The sequence below is a fragment of the Sardina pilchardus genome, chromosome 1 (assembly GCF_963854185.1).
Source record: "Sardina pilchardus chromosome 1, fSarPil1.1, whole genome shotgun sequence".
Classification (NCBI taxonomy): domain Eukaryota; kingdom Metazoa; phylum Chordata; class Actinopteri; order Clupeiformes; family Clupeidae; genus Sardina; species Sardina pilchardus.
The window spans coordinates 9,056,521-9,076,787 of NC_084994.1; the positions used below are offsets into that span (position 1 = coordinate 9,056,521).

A 20,267-nucleotide genomic window follows, 5' to 3' on the forward strand; every position below is an offset into this window, starting at 1 on the left:
ACTTAGTCTCTACTCCCCTTCTCTTCTTGTGTTGTTGCCTTTTGTAACCAGTAGGTGGCAGTGTAGGGTAAGACATAGTGCAGTTTTAAACATACACAGGGTGCCTCTCATTCAGCATTTATGTCCTCCCTCGCTCCTCGGGCCTCGATCCTCACTGATCTTCATAAAGAATGATGGGCGGCAACAATGGGACAGTCTATCCAGTGTTAGTTATAGATCAGTGGGAACGCCCCTCGAGGATAGAGCATCGAGGAGGCATGTTAAAAACCCCTGCCAACCCTGTGTTTGCCGGGTTTCTCATGTATTTTATTTTTTCCCCACCGTCTTCCTGTTTTGATGTTTTCCCGAAAAAATATCCTGTATTTCCATACTCCCCACTACTCCATACTAGCCCTACCAGCTCATCCACTGGTTGCGATTTGGGACTATACGTCGGTGCAAGCTCTGTAATGCTTTATCAACAAAAAAATGCTGTCTCCATGGCTCAGTTGATGTGTTTTGTTTTCATGCAGAAACAGAGCCTGGTGCTAATTTATATAACTTATTTTGTATTTATTTGTGCAAGTTTATTGGATTGCTTATGTATTTCTTCATTTATATATGTATTTATTGGTCCAAGTGTAATCTTGTAGCGGTCAATGTTGATATTGGCTTGGGCCAATGCATGGAAATCACTTTTATGTTGAAAATCAAGGTCAAAAGTTACCATATATGACTCTTGTTTTTTTTTTTTTTTCAAAAGTGTATGAATATAAAAGAAAAACACATCTAAACTTAAAGGTAGCGTACATTTCTTTAGAAACATTAATCTTGAGGTAGGCTACTCACAATGGCTTCACAAACATCACAAATGTATCAAAATCACATCAAATCCTTTGGAAACTGCTTGAATAATGCCTTGCTCAGCGTTGAAGCATCGGGAGATTTAGGGGGAATGAGGTTGATCGGACAGTGCAAGAAGTCGTGTTTGCGTAGACCTGTGTTTATTTTCATATTTTAAATTCATTAGCAGGCACTTTTCTCCAAAACAACATAGGCTAAATCATATTTAACCAAGGGCCAAACGAAAACACACCATCCCCTTCAGTAGCCTATAGTCTATTTTGATAATTTATATTTGTTTGGGGGAAACTGATGGTGCTTAGCAGTTTCATTGGGTTATGACTTCTTGTTCATGACAGATTGACACTAATTTGCAAAGACGGGAAGTTTCAGTGTCTGAGAGCAAATCAGGTTTGGATTTAACATGATTATCTGTGCTGCCGCACTATTGTACTTGTAGGCTACTTGCAGTTTACTTATTTTATGTTTTACTTAACCTATTTTATGTTTTATTACCTTTTCATTATTTTACACCTGGACTTATGGTTAGTTTTAATGACCATTATGTTATGACTGAGTGACTATATATTTATGTATCTGTATGAAGCACTTTGAATTGCACCAATGTATGAAATAAAGCCTACAAAAATAAATTGCCTTGCCTTGGGCCTACTGTAGCCTATTTTCATCATGTAAAAAGACAACGCAGCAATGACAGAAGTCTGTGCATGATTATCACATAATTAGCCTGCCCATGTCTTTACATGATGGGTGACTCGGGTCTGTAAATGGACTTACTTTCCAGACAGTCATCTTCCTCCTCTTCTTCTATCTTCACCTCCAACTCCGCTGTTGTCTGTAGCGTTTCATTGTAATTAGCCTCTGTGACGTCCGTCTCAGATTTACAGTGAAGCTCTGTAAAGGGTTGCATCTTCATCTTGACATGCACTCATAAGACCATATTCCTCCTCTTGTATGTCTTCTTCTTTCACCATCACTCTCATACCAAGCTGGTGTGTTTCAGTACCGTTACAGAGCTCAGCGGCAGTCCGAGATCCATGCTCTCAAAGGACTCAGCTGACAAGTGCTGCGATAGTGAAACGTCAGCTGAAGTCATCATCACGTGTTTAGACACGCAACCTATATCTCAATTAAATTCGCTGTTCCGCACACTGCTATGTTAATTTAATACGTCTGATAACATACGAGACAATGATTCCCGCACATTCATTCCTGAAACGATAAAACTCCGGAACCAAATACAGGAAGATGTCGGAACTTTCTACAGTGGACCTTTTACTGTCTATGCAGCGGACTCGGTGGTGGATGTTTTCTAGCTTGCGCTAACGATGCTTTACTGCTATCGTCAGGATTGGAGTTCGACTGCAGGAAACTATTACAGTTCTGGTTTAGTGTGTGAAGACTGTCTTAGACTGTTTTGATATTGCAGACTTTTTTACATAATTGATTGCTACATAATTGATCACATGTCTAGTGATGATGTATATATGGAGGTGTGTTTCCCCCCATGTTTCATGTCTGATGAAGGGCTATAGGGGCCCGAAACGTTACGTCGTGATTATTAAAGAACACTGAGGAGCATTACAGTATCTGGTGTGCGGACTTCCTGTTCTTTTTAGTGTGTGAAGGCAACAGTTGAATATCTCTGACTATAAAAAATATCTGTTTTGGACATGGATGAATTTCAATGCACTGCACTTTTTTGGACATGAAACTGCATTGCTCTGAATTGTAGTGTAGGCTACTTTCAACAACTGGCGAATTATGAAGAAATGTGTGTCTCCTGTGGTCAACTGTCTTAGCCTATTAGCCTACAGCTCAATCAATCAAACATAGGCCTACTTCAGCTTAAATTATATTTATTAATCCATTCATTTAAAGCACATACAATGAATGTGAAGATAAAATGACTGTTTGATGAAATGTAGGCTACACAAAGATGGCAAATAAAACACATCACTTACAGCTGTCGTTGTTTTAATTTATTTATCCATCAATCAGGAATGAGAGTTCTACAATATATATTCTGCCGGAGTCCTGGCCAAGGTAGGTGGCAGATAAAATCATAGTAAATTCAAAGACCATAACAGAAAATGCACACCACAATACAATATTAAGTTAAAACACAAACACAGACATAGAGGAAGGTACCATTAAGATGTGCAATGAATACAGAAGGGCTGGGTTAGAAACATAACTGACATTATTCTGCAAGTGGTTTTTAAGGTAGGCTACACATAGCAAACTAATGTATATTGATGGCGACTGTAGCTCCCTTCAGTGTCACATTTATCATTTATACCGTAATTTCCCGACTATTAGCCGCGGCTTATACATTGATCTTGCAAAAATTCTTCAGCTATGACGTTAATACACAGGAACAGTTAATATGGTATCAATATGGCTTTGTTTCTTTTAACTTGCATAAAACACTGTCCTGCGGCTTATATGCAGAAAATTACTGTAAATATATTGTGGCATTTATTTTTAATGGATAGCCAAGTTTAATAGAGGCTTTTTAGAAATACCTTCTCGAGTGCCTCAGACTCACTGCAAGAACAATATTTTAAATTTTACTCTGCTTTTGTAAATGGCAAACTTGTCATGACTTATCCCCCACTGTTAATGAAAATGCTTGTTGTCCAGTTGAAGGATTAACAACAGGCAAAAACTGTATCTACTGACAAGATAATGATTCACGAGTCTCGTGAGATTTGTTGGGCCACCGCTCTTGAAGGTGCATAGCTGGTTTTCTCGGTAGCGACGCACCATGTCCATGCTGTATAGCTATGCTAGGTGAACGAATAGAGCTCCTGTCAGGTCAACAGTACAGCTCCAAGCTCATGGGAAATCAAAAATCCAGCATTTCAAAATATTAGAATAAAGAAAGACCGTAAATAATCAAGATTATAATAATTACGATAAAAGTCACGACTGACTTTTTGAGATCATCACTGGCCGCAAATGCAAGATTGTATTGCATTTAAGGTTTTAAGTTGGCTGGGTGCATCCTGCCTGATCTGCTGGCAAATTTGGATTTAGCCCAGCAACTCAATCTGGAAACCTGCACATCTATCTTCCCTGCTTCCTATCCACGACTTTTGGATCCAATCACAAACTAGCTTATCCAAAAGACGCACCCGGATCGTTAGTCTGATTGGGCGAAGGACTATCCAAGTGTACAGTCATTTGAACTATGCCCAGTGATCGCCCCTCTTGTGCAGTAGTAAAAAAGCACAGACTCTCTAGACTATGTTCAACCTAAAACTAGAAAAGTACTCCAAGAACGCAGACCTCCGCCAAGGGAAAACATAACCGCCTCCTGGATCAAGACGGTCATACGGAACACTCCCACAATGTAATCGTTTCTTTCTTGGGTCATTTCAGAATTTTATCGAAATCCATCCAAAACTTTTTGAGTTATCTTGCTAACCAACAGACAAACAGACAAACGAACAAACAAACCCCGAAGAAAACATAACCTCCTTGGCGTAGGTAAAGATTGATCTTAGTTTGGTGATGGTTTGGTAGCCAGACTAACTCTTAAGAGTTGAAGGCATGCAAAGGACTCTCCATGGGCACATTTTTTATGAGGCATCTCTCAAGTGTTTATTTGCACATGAATTGTATTTGTGAAAAATGTTTTCCACACTGGGTACATTTATGAGGCTCCTCTCCAGTGTGTCTCTACATGTGGGCTTTACATCTTAACACGTGTGAAAATGCTCTTCCACACTGAGTACATTTACAGTGCTTCTATTCACTTCACGTGGTACATGTATTGTGTAGTGCTTCTATTCACTGTGAAGTAGCATGTGGGATTTAAGGTTTGAAGTCTGCGCAAAAGCTTTCCCACATTGGCCACATATGTGAGGCTTCTCTCCAGTGTGTATCAACATGTGGGTTTTAAGATGTGAAGTCATGTAAAATCCTTTCCCGCACTGGGCACACTTATGACGCTTCTCTCCTGTGTGAGTCGACATGTGATTTTTAAGAGACAACAAGTGTGAAAAAGCTTTTCCGCACCAGACGCATGTGTGTGGCTTCTCTCCAGTGTGTGTTAGCATGTGGGTTTTGAGACTCGTAGTTCGTGGGAAAGCTTTTCCACACTGGACACACTCGTAAGGCTTCTCTCCCGTGTGAACAATCATGTGGCGCTGAAGCTCAACCAAGCGCTTGAACGCTTTCCCACAGTCAGCACATTCATGAGGCTTCTCTCCAGTGTGTGTGAGCACGTGGATTTTAAGAGAGTTCAGGTGTGTGAAAGCTTTCCCACACTGGGCACATTGATGAGGCTTATCTCCCCTGTGTATCAACACGTGGGATTTCAGATTTGACGTTTGAGAAAAACATTTTCCACAGTGCACACATTTATGAGGCTTCTCTCCAGTGTGAGTCAGCTTGTGGGTGTTAAGATGTGAAATTTGTGAAAATACTTTTCCACACTGGGCACATTCATGAAGCTTTTTACCAGTGTTCTGCTTTTGAGACGTGCCGTCAGAGTGTGCTTGCTGGTGCTTCTGAAATTCTGTCAAGTCTGTGAAACACTTCTTGCAAATGATGCAGGGGTACAGCGCTCCTTCGAGTTGCAGGTCGAGTTGATCATTCTGTCCACGGATCTCCTTTTCCGTGATGTGTGGGTGTTCAGATATACCTGGAAGAGTTGCCATAGTTACCATGCAAGTTAGAATCACCCGGAAGAGTTACCATAGAGACGTAGCACGACAGAGAGATGTCAAATTAATAATTCATTGGGGCCTGGGACAGAGCATCGCAAACGTGTTCATAACTTGTCGCCAGCTAACTTACTATGCACACTTTACCCATAATGTCAGTGTAGTAGTGATTAGCTTACGTATATAGCCTACCATTTTAGGTAGGCCCTACATAATATTTCATTAGGCTATGGTGGAAGACTGGGAGTCATAACTTAAAAAGAAATCAGTGACCTAAAGCTGTCTTGCAATGCAATAATTAGTGAAGTTTTGTTGTGTGGCTTGTAGGCTATTTAGCTTTTCAAAATTCATATTTGTATAATTTTTCGACATCATCATCCATCTCTACCCCCCGGCTCTGTGTGCAGAACTGTCCCACCACAACACCAGATGCCGATGCTTGTTCATAAACACCAAAACATTAAAACATATTATGCTTCAGGAGGACTTGACAGTCATATTCAAATTACTGTGGTCTCTTAATTTTACATCCAATTAATTAGCCTATCAATTTTCTTAACTACAAAGGATTCACGTCTAAAAGGAGGATCTGAAAGGACTTACTTTGCCGCAGATAATCATCTTCTTGTTCATCGTCTTCTTCAATCTTCACTTCAATCTCCGCTGTTGCCTGTTGTGTTTCATCTTCTATCTTCACTTCGATCTCCGCTGTTGTCTGTTGCGTTTCACTGTAATAAGACTCTGTGACGTCTGTCTCCGTTTTACAGTCAAATTCTGCAAAGGACTTCTCATCTTCATGTTGACATGCACTCACATGACCATATTCCTCGTCTTGTATGTCTTCTTCTTTCACTGTCACTCTCGGACCGAACTGTGTTTCAGTAACGTTACACGCAGAACTCGGCAGTCCGAGATCCATGTTCTCAAAGGACTCCGCTGGGCGTGATCATGAAACGTCTAAAGTCATCATTGTGTGTTTACTTTAAACACGCAGCATACCTCAAGAAATTCGCTTTTACGCACTCTTTAAGTCTGATAAAATACGACACAGTGATGGTCTCTCTCTGCACATTCATTCCTGAAACGATAAACCTCCAGAACCAGGGACAGGAAGATCTTGGTTGGAACAGTAGTGTGAAACTAGCGACAGTAAAGAAAAATCCAATATGGCCGCCATTCGCGAATCTTTCAAAATAAAAGTCAGAACATATTCATTGCTTTTTCAATTCATGAGGACGACAAATATTAATTTAAAACTGTATTGCGTTATCAAAGGAAGGTAAAGTTAGAAAATAATCAAATTAGACATTTAAATCGAAAATACACCTTAGAATGTTATTTAGAATGTATTTTTGAATGTGCCTTATCTACCTTATTGCCTAGTGTTAAATTAAAACTTTGAAGCTGATGAAACTATAACGTTGTGCTTATTGAAAAGGTGGGTTTATAACATGCACTATAATATTGCAGATATCTATAGGCTACCAATTCTGCTTTTGTGGGTACCACGCCATACCAAAGGTGTACCCAGTCACATAGCCTACTACTTTGACACACAGCTGTTGAACTTCAATTTGTGTGGCTGTGAAAACAATAAGGTGTGCATATATAAAAGGGGGGTGAAATGGAATCCTTAGAAGGTCTTCTTTCAGAAAATATATAGATGTTTATACCGAATTTGCCTTTGTGGGTACCAGGCCATACTAAGTGTGTACCGAGTCACATACTAGCGTTACTTTGACACACAGCTGTTGAACTTCAAATTGTGTGGCTGTGAAAACAATAAGTTGTGCATATGTAAAAGGGGGGTGAAATGGAATCCTTAAAAGGTCTACTTTCAGAAAATATATAGTTGTTTATACCGAATTCGCCTTTGTGGGTACCAGGCCATACCAAAGGTGTACCGAGTCACATACTAAGCGTTACTTTGACACACAGCTGTTGAACTTCAAATTGTGTGGCTGTGAAAACAATAAGTTGTGCATATATAAAAGGGGGATGAAATGGAATCCTTAGAAGGTCTACTTTCAGAAAATATATAGATTTTCATACCAAATTCGCCTTTGTGGGTACCAGGCCATACTAAGCGTGTACCGAGTCACATACTAAGCGTTACTTTGACACACAGCTGTTGAACTTCAAATTGTGTGGCTGTGAAAACAATAAGTTGTGCATATGTAAAAGGGGGTGAAATGGAATCCTTAGAAGGTCTACTTTCAGAAAATATATAAATGTTTATACCGAATTCGCCTTTGTGGGTACCAGGCCATACTAAGCGTGTACCGAGTCACATACTAAGCGTTACTTTGACACACAGCTGTTGAACTTCAAATTGTGTGGCTGTGAAAACAATAAGTTGTGCATAAGTAAAAGGTGGGTGAAATGGAATCCTTAGAAGGTCTACTTTCAGAAAATATATAGATGTTTATACCGAATTCGCCTTTGTGGGTACCAGGCCATACTAAGCGTGTACCGAGTCACATAATAGGCCTGCCATTGACATACACTGTTGAACTTCAAATTGTGTGGCTGTGAAAACAATAAGTTGTGCATATGTAAAAGGGGGGTGACCTACACATACCTCACACACACACACACACACACACACACACACACACACACACACACACACACACACACACACACACACACACACACAAACACAGAGATGCACAGTGCACACACACACACACACAATTCTCACAGACACACACACACACACACACACAGATGCACAGTGTGCGCGCACACACACACACACACACACACACACACACACACACACACCTACACACACACACACACACACACACAGATGCAAAGTGCACACACACACACACACACACACACACACACACACACACACACCTCTCACACACACTCACTCACACACACACACACACACACACACACATGTACATAAAAAATTACACAAACACATGCACAAACACGCCCACACACACACAGGTGCACAGTGCACACACACACACACCTCTCTCTCTCTCTCACACACACACACACACAAAGATGCACAGTGCACACACACACACACACACACACCCTACACATACCTCTCACACACAGATGCACAGTGCACACACACACCTCTCACACACACACACACACACACATATGCACAGTGCACACACACAAACACACACATATGCACAGTGCACATACACACACACACACACACACACACACACACACACACACACAGATGCACAGTGCACACACACACACACACCACACACGCACACGCACACGCACACGCACACACATACACATACACAGACCACCGGAGCTGAGAAGTGAGTGTGTGTGTGTGTGTGATGTACTATAGCCTGTGTGTGTGTGTGTGTGTGAGAGAGAGAGAGGTGTGTGTGTGTGTGTGTGTGTGTGGGGGGGGGGGGGGGGGGGGGGGGGGGGGTGCTCGCGCGCGTGGGTGTGTTTCTTTGTGCCCGTGTGTGTGTTTGCATGTGTGTATATGTGTGTATGTGCATGTTCTGTGTGTATTCTGTGTGTGTTCTCTTTCTTTCTCTCTCTCTCTCTGTGTCTGTGTGTGTTCTGTGTTATCTGTGTGTATTCTGTGTGTGTTCTCTCTTTCTCTCTCTCTCTCTCTCTCTCTCTCTCTCTGTGGGTGTATCTGTGTGTGTGCCTGTGTATGTGTGCATGTGTGTGTACGTGTGCATATGTGTGAGTGTGTGCCTGCATATGTGTGTGTGTGTGTGTGTACGCGCGTGCATGTGTGTGTGTGAGTGTGTGCCTGCGTGTGTGTGTGTGTGCCTGTTGTCTGTAGCGTTTCATTGTAATTAGCCTCTGTGACGTCCGTCTCAGATTTACAGTGAAGCTCTGTAAAGGGTTGCATCTTCATCTTGACATGCACTCATAAGACCATATTCCTCCTCTTGTATGTCTTCTTCTTTCACCATCACTCTCATACCAAGCTGGTGTGTTTCAGTACCGTTACAGAGCTCAGCGGCAGTCCGAGATCCATGCTCTCAAAGGACTCAGCTGACAAGTGCTGCGATAGTGAAACGTCAGCTGAAGTCATCATCACGTGTTTAGACACGCAACCTATATCTCAATTAAATTCGCTGTTCCGCACACTGCTATGTTAATTTAATACGTCTGATAACATACGAGACAATGATTCCCGCACATTCATTCCTGAAACGATAAAACTCCGGAACCAAATACAGGAAGATGTCGGAACTTTCTACAGTGGACCTTTTACTGTCTATGCAGCGGACTCGGTGGTGGATGTTTTCTAGCTTGCGCTAACGATGCTTTACTGCTATCGTCAGGATTGGAGTTCGACTGCAGGAAACTATTACAGTTCTGGTTTAGTGTGTGAAGACTGTCTTAGACTGTTTTGATATTGCAGACTTTTTTACATAATTGATTGCTACATAATTGATCACATGTCTAGTGATGATGTATATATGGAGGTGTGTTTCCCCCCATGTTTCATGTCTGATGAAGGGCTATAGGGGCCCGAAACGTTACGTCGTGATTATTAAAGAACACTGAGGAGCATTACAGTATCTGGTGTGCGGACTTCCTGTTCTTTTTAGTGTGTGAAGGCAACAGTTGAATATCTCTGACTATAAAAAATATCTGTTTTGGACATGGATGAATTTCAATGCACTGCACTTTTTTGGACATGAAACTGCATTGCTCTGAATTGTAGTGTAGGCTACTTTCAACAACTGGCGAATTATGAAGAAATGTGTGTCTCCTGTGGTCAACTGTCTTAGCCTATTAGCCTACAGCTCAATCAATCAAACATAGGCCTACTTCAGCTTAAATTATATTTATTAATCCATTCATTTAAAGCACATACAATGAATGTGAAGATAAAATGACTGTTTGATGAAATGTAGGCTACACAAAGATGGCAAATAAAACACATCACTTACAGCTGTCGTTGTTTTAATTTATTTATCCATCAATCAGGAATGAGAGTTCTACAATATATATTCTGCCGGAGTCCTGGCCAAGGTAGGTGGCAGATAAAGTCATAGTAAATTCAAAGACCATAACAGAAAATGCACACCACAATACAATATTAAGTTAAAACACAAACACAGACATAGAGGAAGGTACCATTAAGATGTGCAATGAATACAGAAGGGCTGGGTTAGAAACATAACTGACATTATTCTGCAAGTGGTTTTTAAGGTAGGCTACACATAGCAAACTAATGTATATTGATGGCGACTGTAGCTCCCTTCAGTGTCACATTTATCATTTATACCGTAATTTCCCGACTATTAGCCGCGGCTTATACATTGATCTTGCAAAAATTCTTCAGCTATGACGTTAATACACAGGAACAGTTAATATGGTATCAATATGGCTTTGTTTCTTTTAACTTGCATAAAACACTGTCCTGCGGCTTATATGCAGAAAATTACTGTAAATATATTGTGGCATTTATTTTTAATGGATAGCCAAGTTTAATAGAGGCTTTTTAGAAATACCTTCTCGAGTGCCTCAGACTCACTGCAAGAACAATATTTTAAATTTTACTCTGCTTTTGTAAATGGCAAACTTGTCATGACTTATCCCCCACTGTTAATGAAAATGCTTGTTGTCCAGTTGAAGGATTAACAACAGGCAAAAACTGTATCTACTGACAAGATAATGATTCACGAGTCTCGTGAGATTTGTTGGGCCACCGCTCTTGAAGGTGCATAGCTGGTTTTCTCGGTAGCGACGCACCATGTCCATGCTGTATAGCTATGCTAGGTGAACGAATATAGCTCCTGTCAGGTCAACAGTACAGCTCCAAGCTCATGGGAAATCAAAAATCCAGCATTTCAAAATATTAGAATAAAGAAAGACCGTAAATAATCAAGATTATAATAATTACGATAAAAGTCACGACTGACTTTTTGAGATCATCACTGGCCGCAAATGCAAGATTGTATTGCATTTAAGGTTTTAAGTTGGCTGGGTGCATCCTGCCTGATCTGCTGGCAAATTTGGATTTAGCCCAGCAACTCAATCTGGAAACCTGCACATCTATCTTCCCTGCTTCCTATCCACGACTTTTGGATCCAATCACAAACTAGCTTATCCAAAAGACGCACCCGGATCGTTAGTCTGATTGGGCGAAGGACTATCCAAGTGTACAGTCATTTGAACTATGCCCAGTGATCGCCCCTCTTGTGCAGTAGTAAAAAAGCACAGACTCTCTAAACTATGTTCAACCTAAAACTAGAAAAGTACTCCAAGAACGCAGACCTCCGCCAAGGGAAAACATAACCGCCTCCTGGATCAAGACGGTCATACGGAACACTCCCACAATGTAATCGTTTCTTTCTTGGGTCATTTCAGAATTTTATCGAAATCCATCCAAAACTTTTTGAGTTATCTTGCTAACCAACAGACAGACAGACAAACGAACAAACAAACCCCGAAGAAAACATAACCTCCTTGGCGTAGGTAAAGATTGATCTTAGTTTGGTGATGGTTTGGTAGCCAGACTAACTCTTAAGAGTTGAAGGCATGCAAAGGACTCTCCATGGGCACATTTTTTATGAGGCATCTCTCAAGTGTTTATTTGCACATGAATTGTATTTGTGAAAAATGTTTTCCACACTGGGTACATTTATGAGGCTCCTCTCCAGTGTGTCTCTACATGTGGGCTTTACATCTTAACACGTGTGAAAATGCTCTTCCACACTGAGTACATTTACAGTGCTTCTATTCACTTCACGTGGTACATGTATTGTGTAGTGCTTCTATTCACTGTGAAGTAGCATGTGGGATTTAAGGTTTGAAGTCTGCGCAAAAGCTTTCCCACATTGGCCACATATGTGAGGCTTCTCTCCAGTGTGTATCAACATGTGGGTTTTAAGATGTGAAGTCATGTAAAATCCTTTCCCGCACTGGGCACACTTATGACGCTTCTCTCCTGTGTGAGTCGACATGTGATTTTTAAGAGACAACAAGTGTGAAAAAGCTTTTCCGCACCAGACGCATGTGTGTGGCTTCTCTCCAGTGTGTGTTAGCATGTGGGTTTTGAGACTCGTAGTTCGTGGGAAAGCTTTTCCACACTGGACACACTCGTAAGGCTTCTCTCCCGTGTGAACAATCATGTGGCGCTGAAGCTCAACCAAGCGCTTGAACGCTTTCCCACAGTCAGCACATTCATGAGGCTTCTCTCCAGTGTGTGTGAGCACGTGGATTTTAAGAGAGTTCAGGTGTGTGAAAGCTTTCCCACACTGGGCACATTGATGAGGCTTATCTCCCCTGTGTATCAACACGTGGGATTTCAGATTTGACGTTTGAGAAAAACATTTTCCACAGTGCACACATTTATGAGGCTTCTCTCCAGTGTGAGTCAGCTTGTGGGTGTTAAGATGTGAAATTTGTGAAAATACTTTTCCACACTGGGCACATTCATGAAGCTTTTTACCAGTGTTCTGCTTTTGAGACGTGCCGTCAGAGTGTGCTTGCTGGTGCTTCTGAAATTCTGTCAAGTCTGTGAAACACTTCTTGCAAATGATGCAGGGGTACAGCGCTCCTTCGAGTTGCAGGTCGAGTTGATCATTCTGTCCACGGATCTCCTTTTCCGTGATGTGTGGGTGTTCAGATATACCTGGAAGAGTTGCCATAGTTACCATGCAAGTTAGAATCACCCGGAAGAGTTACCATAGAGACGTAGCACGACAGAGAGATGTCAAATTAATAATTCATTGGGGCCTGGGACAGAGCATCGCAAACGTGTTCATAACTTGTCGCCAGCTAACTTACTATGCACACTTTACCCATAATGTCAGTGTAGTAGTGATTAGCTTACGTATATAGCCTACCATTTTAGGTAGGCCCTACATAATATTTCATTAGGCTATGGTGGAAGACTGGGAGTCATAACTTAAAAAGAAATCAGTGACCTAAAGCTGTCTTGCAATGCAATAATTAGTGAAGTTTTGTTGTGTGGCTTGTAGGCTATTTAGCTTTTCAAAATTCATATTTGTATAATTTTTCGACATCATCATCCATCTCTACCCCCCGGCTCTGTGTGCAGAACTGTCCCACCACAACACCAGATGCCGATGCTTGTTCATAAACACCAAAACATTAAAACATATTATGCTTCAGGAGGACTTGACAGTCATATTCAAATTACTGTGGTCTCTTAATTTTACATCCAATTAATTAGCCTATCAATTTTCTTAACTACAAAGGATTCACGTCTAAAAGGAGGATCTGAAAGGACTTACTTTGCCGCAGATAATCATCTTCTTGTTCATCGTCTTCTTCAATCTTCACTTCAATCTCCGCTGTTGCCTGTTGTGTTTCATCTTCTATCTTCACTTCGATCTCCGCTGTTGTCTGTTGCGTTTCACTGTAATAAGACTCTGTGACGTCTGTCTCCGTTTTACAGTCAAATTCTGCAAAGGACTTCTCATCTTCATGTTGACATGCACTCACATGACCATATTCCTCGTCTTGTATGTCTTCTTCTTTCACTGTCACTCTCGGACCGAACTGTGTTTCAGTAACGTTACACGCAGAACTCGGCAGTCCGAGATCCATGTTCTCAAAGGACTCCGCTGGGCGTGATCATGAAACGTCTAAAGTCATCATTGTGTGTTTACTTTAAACACGCAGCATACCTCAAGAAATTCGCACTCTTTAAGTCTGATAAAATACGACACAGTGATGGTCTCTCTCTGCACATTCATTCCTGAAACGATAAACCTCCAGAACCAGGGACAGGAAGATCTTGGTTGGAACAGTAGTGTGAAACTAGCGACAGTAAAGAAAAATCCAATATGGCCGCCATTCGCGAATCTTTCAAAATAAAAGTCAGAACATATTCATTGCTTTTTCAATTCATGAGGACGACAAATATTAATTTAAAACTGTATTGCGTTATCAAAGGAAGGTAAAGTTAGAAAATAATCAAATTAGACATTTAAATCGAAAATACACCTTAGAATGTTATTTAGAATGTATTTTTGAATGTGCCTTATCTACCTTATTGCCTAGTGTTAAATTAAAACTTTGAAGCTGATGAAACTATAACGTTGTGCTTATTGAAAAGGTGGGTTTATAACATGCACTATAATATTGCAGATATCTATAGGCTACCAATTCTGCTTTTGTGGGTACCACGCCATACCAAAGGTGTACCCAGTCACATAGCCTACTACTTTGACACACAGCTGTTGAACTTCAATTTGTGTGGCTGTGAAAACAATAAGGTGTGCATATATAAAAGGGGGGTGAAATGGAATCCTTAGAAGGTCTTCTTTCAGAAAATATATAGATGTTTATACCGAATTTGCCTTTGTGGGTACCAGGCCATACTAAGTGTGTACCGAGTCACATACTAGCGTTACTTTGACACACAGCTGTTGAACTTCAAATTGTGTGGCTGTGAAAACAATAAGTTGTGCATATGTAAAAGGGGGGTGAAATGGAATCCTTAAAAGGTCTACTTTCAGAAAATATATAGTTGTTTATACCGAATTCGCCTTTGTGGGTACCAGGCCATAACAAAGGTGTATCGAGTCACATAATAGGCCTGCCATTGACACACAGCTGTTGAACTTCAAATTGTGTGGCTGTGAAAACAATAAGTTGTGCATATGTAAAAGGGGGGTGAAATGGAATCCTTAGAAGGCCTTCTTTCAGAAAATATATAGTTGTTTATACCGAATTCGCCTTTGTGGGTACCAGGCCATACCAAAGGTGTATCGAGTCACATAATAGGCCTGCCATTGACACACAGCTGTTGAACTTCAAATTGTGTGGCTGTGAACACAATAAGTTGTGCATATGTAAAAGGGGGGTGTAATGGAATCCTCAGAAGGTCTACTTTCAGAAAATATATAGATGTTTATACCCAATTCGCCTTTGTGGGTACCAGGCCATACTAAGCGTGTACCGAGTCACATAATAGGCCTGCCATTGACACACAGCTGTTGAACTTCAAATTGTGTGGCTGTGAAAACAATAAGTTGTGCATATGTAAAAGGGGGGTGAAATGGAATCCTTAGAAGGTCTACTTTCAGAAAATATATAGATTTTTATACCGAATTCGCCTTTGTGGGTACCAGGCCATACCAAAGGTGTACCGAGTCACATACTAAGCGTTACTTTGACACAAAGCTGTTGAACTTCAAATTGTGTGGCTGTGAAAACAATAAGTTGTGCATATGTAAAAGGGGGGTGAAATGGAATCCTTAGAAGGTCTACTTTCAGAAAATATATAGATTTTTATACCGAATTCGCCTTTGTGGGTACCAGGCCATACCAAAGGTGTATCGAGTCACATAATAGGCCTGCCATTGACACACAGCTGTTGAACTTCAAATTGTGTGGCTGTGAAAACAATAAGTTGTGCATATGTAAAAGGGGGGTGAAATGGAATCCTTAGAAGGCCTTCTTTCAGAAAATATATAGTTGTTTATACCGAATTCGCCTTTGTGGGTACCAGGCCATACCAAAGGTGTACCGAGTCACATACTAAGCGTTACTTTGACACACAGCTGTTGAACTTCAAATTGTGTGGCTGTGAAAACAATAAGTTGTGCATATATAAAAGGGGGATGAAATGGAATCCTTAGAAGGTCTACTTTCAGAAAATATATAGATTTTCATACCAAATTCGCCTTTGTGGGTACCAGGCCATACTAAGCGTGTACCGAGTCACATACTAAGCGTTACTTTGACACACAGCTGTTGAACTTCAAATTGTGTGGCTGTGAAAACAATAAGTTGTGCATATGTAAAAGGGGGTGAAATGGAATCCTTAGAAGGTCTACTTTCAGAAAATATATAAATGTTTATACCGAATTCGCCTTTGTGGGTACCAGGCCATACTAAGCGTGTACCAAGTCACATACTAAGCGTTACTTTGACACACAGCTGTTGAACTTCAAATTGTGTGGCTGTGAAAACAATAAGTTGTGCATAAGTAAAAGGTGGGTGAAATGGAATCCTTAGAAGGTCTACTTTCAGAAAATATATAGATGTTTATACCGAATTCGCCTTTGTGGGTACCAGGCCATACTAAGCGTGTACCGAGTCACATAATAGGCCTGCCATTGACATACACTGTTGAACTTCAAATTGTGTGGCTGTGAAAACAATAAGTTGTGCATATGTAAAAGGGGGGTGACCTACACATACCTCACACACACACACACACACACACACACACACACACACACACACACACACACACACACACACACACACACACACACACAAACACAGAGATGCACAGTGCACACACACACACACACAATTCTCACAGACACACACACACACACACACACAGATGCACAGTGTGCGCGCACACACACACACACACACACACACACACACACACCTACACACACACACACACACACACAGATGCAAAGTGCACACACACACACACACACACACACACACACACACACACACACCTCTCACACACACTCACTCACACACACACACACACACACACACACACACACACACACACACACACACACACATGTACATAAAAAATTACACAAACACATGCACAAACACGCCCACACACACACAGGTGCACAGTGCACACACACACACACCTCTCTCTCTCTCTCACACACACACACACACAAAGATGCACAGTGCACACACACACACACACACACACCCTACACATACCTCTCACACACAGATGCACAGTGCACACACACACCTCTCACACACACACACATATGCACAGTGCACACACACACACACACACACAAACACACACATATGCACAGTGCACATACACACACACACACACACACACACACACACACACACAGATGCACAGTGCACACACACACACACACCACACACGCACACGCACACGCACACGCACACACACATACACATACACAGACCACCGGAGCTGAGAAGTGAGTGTGTGTGTGTGTGTGATGTACTATAGCCTGTGTGTGTGTGTGTGTGAGAGAGAGAGAGGTGTGTGTGTGTGTGTGTGTGTGTGTGTGTGTGTGTGGGGGGGGGGGGGGGGGGGGGGGTGCTCGCGCGCGTGGGTGTGTTTCTTTGTGCCCGTGTGTGTGTTTGCATGTGTGTATATGTGTGTATGTGCATGTTCTGTGTGTATTCTGTGTGTGTTCTCTTTCTTTCTCTCTCTCTCTCTGTGTCTGTGTGTGTTCTGTGTTATCTGTGTGTATTCTGTGTGTGTTCTCTCTTTCTCTCTCTCTCTCTGTGGGTGTATCTGTGTGTGTGCCTGTGTATGTGTGCATGTGTGTGTACGTGTGCATATGTGTGAGTGTGTGCCTGCATATGTGTGTGTGTGTGTGTGTACGCGCGTGCATGTGTGTGTGTGAGTGTGTGCCTGCGTGTGTGTGTGTGTGCCTGCGTGTGATCTGATATTGAGTGACAGTGACGGCAGAGAACACAGTGAACATATACACATAGAGACAGATAAAACACACACACAAGCAGACACACACACACACACACACACACACACACACACACACATAGACAGAGAAGCAAACATACACAAAAGCAAGCGCACACATGCACACACTCATTTACATACATAAAAGTTGCAGAAGGGGATGGAGTAGGCGATGGAAACAAAAGCGTGATTGATATTTGCAGAGAGAATGTGCAGGACTGAGCGGCGGTCATATTGTGTATCGCTTTGCGGTACATCTAGTTGTTTTCACAGCCACACAATTTGAAGTTCAACAGTGTGTGTCAAAGTAACGCTTAGTATGTGACTCGGTACACGCCTAGTATGGCCTGGTACCCACAAAGGCGAATTTGGTATAAACATCTATATATTTTCTGAAAGTAGACCTTCTAAGGATTCCAATTCACCCCCCTTTTACATATGCACAACTTATTGTTTTCACAGCCACACAATTTGAAGTTCAACAGTGTATGTCAATGGCAGGCCTATTATGTGACTCGGTACACGCTTAGTATGGCCTGGTACCCACAAAGGCGAATTTGGTATAAACATCTATATATTTTCTGAAAGTAGACCTTCTACGGATTCCATTTCACACCCCTTTTACATATGCACAACTTATTGTTTTCACAGCCACACAATTTGAAGTTCAACAGTGTGTGTCAATGGCAGGCCTATTACTGTATGTGACTCGGTACACGCCTAGTATGGCCTGGTACCCACAAAGGCGAATTCGGTATAAACATCTATATATTTTCTGAAAGTAGACCTTCTAAGGATTCCATTTCACACCCCTTTTACATATGCACAACTTATTGTTTTCACAGCTACACAATTTGAATTTCAACAGTGTGTGTCAAAGTAATGCTTAGTATATGACTCGGTACACGCTTAGTATGGCCTGTTACCCACAAAGGCGAATTTGGTTTAAACATCTATATATTTTCTGAAAGTAGACCTTCTAAGGATTCCATTTCACCCCCCTTTTACATATGCACAACTTATTGTTTTCACAGCCACACAATTTGAAGTTCAACAGCTGTGTGTCAAAGTAACGCTTAGTATGTGACTCGGTACACGCTTAGTATGGCCTGGTACCCACAAAGGCGAATTCGGTATAAACATCTATATATTTTCTGAAAGTAGACCTTCTAAGGATTCCATTTCACCCCCCTTTCTTATATGCACAACTTATTGTTTTCACAGCCACACAATTTGAAGTTCAACAGTGTATGTCAATGGCAGGCCTATTATGTGACTCGGTACACCTTTGGTATGGCCTGGTACCCACAAAGGCGAATTCGGTATGAACATCTATATATTTTCTGAACGTAGACCTTCTAAGGATTCCATTTCACCCCCCTTTTACATACGCACAACTTATTGTTTTCACAGCCACACAATTTGAAGTTCAACAGCTGTGTGTCAAAGTAACGCTTAGTATGTGACTCGGTACACCCTTGGTATGGCCTGGTACCCACAAAGGCGAATTCGGTATGAACATCTATATATTTTCTGAAAGTAGACCTTCTAAGGATTCCATTTCACCCCCCTTTTACATATGCACAACTTATTGTTTTCACAGCCACACAATTTGAAGTTCAACAGCTGTGTGTCAAAGTAACGCTTAGTATGTGACTCGGTACACCCTTGGTATGGCCTGGTACCCACAAAGGCGAATTCAGTATGAAAATCTATATATTTCCTGAAAGTAGACCTTATAAGGATTACATTTCACCCCCCTTTGACATATGCACAACTTATTGTTTTCACAGCCACAGAATTTGAATTTCAAAAGTGTGTCAGCGTAACGCTTAGTGACGTGGTACACTATGGCCTGGTACCTACAAAGGCGAATTTGGTATAAACATTTATATATATCCTGAAAGTACACATTATAAGGATTACATTTCACCCCCCTTTGACATATGCACAATTTAGTTTTTTCACAGCCACACAATTTGAAGTGCAGCAGTAGGCTATGTGCACATGACTCAGTACAGACTTGATGCCTTGTACCTAAAAGCAAACTTGGTATAAATATTAGGCTAATGTATATTCTGTCATAAGGATTGAATTTTACCCCCCTTTCAAATATGCACAACTTGTTTTCACAGCAGCACAATTTGAAATTCAACAGTAGGCCTATGTGTCAGTGACAGGCTTAAAGTATTTAAGTTGGTACGGAGTTACATAGACTGGTACTTACAAAGATGAATTTGATATCCATTTTTCCTTAAAGGGTGTTTCCTGACATGCCTTGTATGTGATTTGATACAGTGATGACCTGTCGGGGTGGGGCGATTAAC

The 20,267-nt window shown here is 41.4% G+C and overlaps 2 protein-coding genes across 4 annotated transcripts in view; one reads left to right on the forward strand and one right to left on the reverse strand.

Annotated features, from left to right (window-relative positions):
* LOC134080071 (NACHT, LRR and PYD domains-containing protein 3-like) overlaps positions 1-1,479 on the forward strand; it is a 110,994-nt gene extending 109,515 nt beyond the window's left edge. For all 3 annotated transcript variants that reach the window (XM_062536339.1, XM_062536421.1, XM_062536505.1), the window contains one exon: positions 1-1,479. This exon is cut by the window's left edge and continues 577 nt beyond it. The gene's annotated coding sequence lies outside the window, so the exon portion shown is untranslated.
* A 1,764-nt stretch (positions 1,480-3,243) lies between these two features.
* Positions 3,244-14,147, reverse strand: LOC134076234 (zinc finger protein 665-like). Its single transcript, XM_062531238.1, has 4 exons — positions 13,757-14,147; positions 12,280-13,131; positions 6,123-6,467; positions 3,244-5,497 (listed from the first exon to the last, which is right to left on the reverse strand). The coding sequence occupies exons 1-4, from the start codon at positions 14,070-14,072 to the stop codon at positions 4,638-4,640; spliced, it is 2,373 nt and encodes a 790-aa protein (XP_062387222.1). The 5' UTR covers positions 14,073-14,147; the 3' UTR covers positions 3,244-4,637.
* Positions 14,148-20,267: the final 6,120 nt, after the last annotated feature.